The sequence below is a fragment of the Oculina patagonica genome, unplaced genomic scaffold, assembly GCF_052425735.1.
Source record: "Oculina patagonica isolate OP01 unplaced genomic scaffold, crgOcupat unplaced1550, whole genome shotgun sequence".
Classification (NCBI taxonomy): Eukaryota; Metazoa; Cnidaria; class Anthozoa; order Scleractinia; family Oculinidae; genus Oculina; species Oculina patagonica.
Genome location: NW_027557575.1, coordinates 1 through 3,282, shown reverse-complemented (window position 1 = coordinate 3,282; position 3,282 = coordinate 1). Strand labels below are relative to the sequence as shown.

The following is a 3,282-nucleotide window of genomic DNA, read 5'->3' as shown; positions in this document are numbered from 1 at the left end:
GGCCTCCGTGTTTGAGTCTTTCGTAAGTATATGGTAGAAGAGTCGTGTAGTGAGGTTAGCAAGTGGAGTCCGCGGGGTGTTAAGGATAAAAGTAACTGGGGTGGTGGCGCGGTGGAATGTACACTGTGTGGAGATTAGGCGGGACCACGCGTCAGGGAGGGGCTGCTTGGATGGTCTGCAGTTCCCGTAAAACCTGTTCCGGTGGGGTGTCCGGGAGGAGTTCGCATATAGCGCGGGCAGGGAGTAAGCCGGGGATAGCGAGGTAACAGATGTCACGCACTTGCGTGACACCAGATGTAATCCAATGTCTGAACAAGAGCGTGTTGTCTAAACTGGTAATATTGGGGTTTAGGAATAGAGGTTCAGCCAAAATGTCGATGAGGGATGCGGGGAGTGGGTCCCGTGAAACATGGGGTTGGAGTTTTGTCCACGCTATTAATAGTTCCCTATGGAAAGCGGGGATTGACTGGTCGATATGATGGGGTTTGAAAGAGGTAGCTAAGGTTCGGGAACCCAGTGTGAACCCGGCTACACGTAAATAATGGGAGACGAAATATTTCCAACTTGCAGATTCGGGGCTAAGTAAACGACGTAGTGTAGTGAGGCGTAAAGCCGTTATTTTCGTCCCAATGCGATGTACGTTGAACCCACCCTCGTCGCGGGGTAGCGCGAGAATGTCACGGTTAACATTACCGATTGAGCTAATCCAACAGACTCCGTAATGCACGTTGAATATATCCTATATCAATGTAATAGATATTGTGGAGTCTACTAAACTGCTGCGAAACTATAACAGGATCGCGAAACTATTTTCTATTGCTAGAAAGCAGATAATTTACTGTACTCTAAAGTAATTTTTCGTGCCATGAGTAATGATTTTGCCCCGCTTTAAGATTATTATTTCTGTCGTACTGCTGACATTCGGTTTAACCGTGAGCTATTTAAATTTGTCTTGAACCTATAAACCGCCATAAACATTAGTACTTTGGCCGCTTATTCACTAGAATGAAAACATTGTAAGCTCCAGTGAAAATTAAATAAATGGGGAGCTCCGCTTTTAGGCTTGCCTAAATCTATATATTAAAGTTCTCACCTTCAGGGGGACCAGATTAGCAGCGATCATTTCAAATGTTTCTTGAGGATGGTTATGTAAGAACTGTCGAAGGCACGTTTCAAAACGCGACGAGTTCTTAGCAATCACCACTCCGTAGGTGATTTGATGATCGATGTATCTCTCAATTCTGATTGGTTCTTCTTGAATCAGGTTTAAGGAGTGCGTGATGACGTAGTTATCAACCAATGCTCCGTCAATTTCGTGCGCCAGGAGTGCTTTCGTCATTTTCATGACGTGTGGGAAGACTGGAAGAAGGGTAAATTGATAATTTAGTTACACAAAACGTTCCAACAATGCGTTTCTGGAGAACATATACAGTAAAATAAGATTTTTTCAGGCTTTTTCTCCAATCATAGGCAGCAGAGCATGGGGGGGGGGGGGCAGGGGGGCTGTAGACCCCCAAACGAAAATTGGGGGGCTTAGCCCCCACGTTTTGGTGCCGAAAATTTCGCGATCGCAGCGTAAAATTAGTTTGTCGAGATATTCCGTCTCTTAATTGAGTTCAATCATCTTCGAAACTTTCTTGGATGTCTTGGGAAACCCTCGTTTATCTTCGGAACAGTTCGAAAAAACGATCGGAAACGTCCATATGGCCTTCGAATAACAATCGGACAATTTTCGGTCTAAAAACTGATAAGGAAACAAAAGTTGCTCGAACGGAAAAAAGTTGCTTTAAATGTGAAAACCTGCTGAGTATTGTTGGAACAGTCTTAGCCCCCACGTTTCAAAACGCTCAGCCACCTGTGCCAATTGCTTAAATTAGTGCCTCACGGTAGTCGGTTTTCCATTGCTTGTTTCACATTTGGATGAATCTATCTCATGATCAATATATTGGTGTTTTAATTTTCCACGTCGGTTTAATGTTCTTTTTAGCTTATTACTCTACTGTCTAGCGTGCCTAAAGCAATTACGCGATCAAAGCTTTCGTAAATGCTTCAGTCCCATACTCGAGCTATTAACTCCCCATGCTGATAACTTTAGTATTTCATGCCACTAGTTCCGAGAATTTGGTTATACATCACGAAATAGACCTCTAGTTGATTATTTTCTTTTTTTCTCGTTTCTTTTCTGCTTGGGAGTATTTTAATATTGTTAAGGAAATTACACGTTGATCAGTGTTATGCACCTTTCATGTCAGCATTCATGGTAACACCCAGCTTGAACTCTTCACTTCCGTTCACTGCTCCGATCTGCAAAGACAAGAATAAAAAGTTCTGAAAAAGGCATTAAAAGCGATAATCAGAAGAAATTGTGTTTGCCGTCTGAAAGACATTTATAACCTCGTTGATGTCAGCCACAGGTTACTACAGATAGTGATTCATTATGCATTGTGAAATAAGAAGTGGACGCCAGTAGATCCAATGAAAGATATATATCGGGGTATTTCATAGTTTAATTAGTTCGGAAGCAGAAAGATCAAAGAGTGAGACAAGAAGATGGAGTGGCAAGGGTGGCCTAAGGAGACGCAATTTACACTACCTGGCCGGACGGGAAGAAAGAGCAGAACAAGGAGGAGATTGTGGTAGTGGTGGTTGGGGTGGAGGAGGAGGAGGAGGAGGAGGAAGAGGCAAAGGAGTAGGATTTTGCAAGATCTGTCACCTTTAGGTTTTCGAGTGTTTCTTTACCTTCGAACCATGGATTTTGAACACCTGCAAAGTACTGGCAGATAGCGAGGCTGTGACGAGAGCTGTAAATATGGAGACGATGATAACACCAGTTATAATCCACAGAATACAAAACACGCGACCCAGAGCTGACTTAGGAGAGCGATCCCCATACCTGTAAATAAGAAAGATTGAGTACAAGTCTGTAAATCAATCAAACCAGAGGACGATCGGTCAGCCAGGCATTCATTCATTCATTCATTCAATAAACATACATCAAAAATAGTAGGTAAATATATACATTTAATGTTTCAAAAAAGGAAAGAGCTTCTTAACTTACAAGCACAATGAACATTATAATTTATTTAATTTTTACATTGACATTATGAATTGTATAAGAATCTAGTTTTTGTTTTTTCTTAAAAGCCTTTGTTGTAAACGGACCAATACCTCCCTTTGGAGAGTAAGGCGCAATAAAGATATACTATTACTATTACTATTCGTTCATTTATTCATTCATTCATTCATTCATTCAGTCAGTCAGACGGTCAGTCAGTCAATGGA

At 41.9% G+C, this 3,282-nt stretch overlaps 1 protein-coding gene across 1 annotated transcript; it reads right to left on the bottom strand.

The window, feature by feature from the left end:
- Positions 1–1,093: 1,093 nt before the first annotated feature.
- Positions 1,094–2,893, bottom strand: LOC144639961 (uncharacterized; the record flags this gene model as incomplete). Its single annotated transcript, XM_078499222.1, has 3 exons — positions 1,094–1,359; positions 2,241–2,304; positions 2,740–2,893. Coding segments are annotated over 3 exons (484 nt in total), but the record flags the coding sequence as incomplete, so codon positions are not given.
- Between the last annotated feature and the right edge of the window lie 389 nt (positions 2,894–3,282).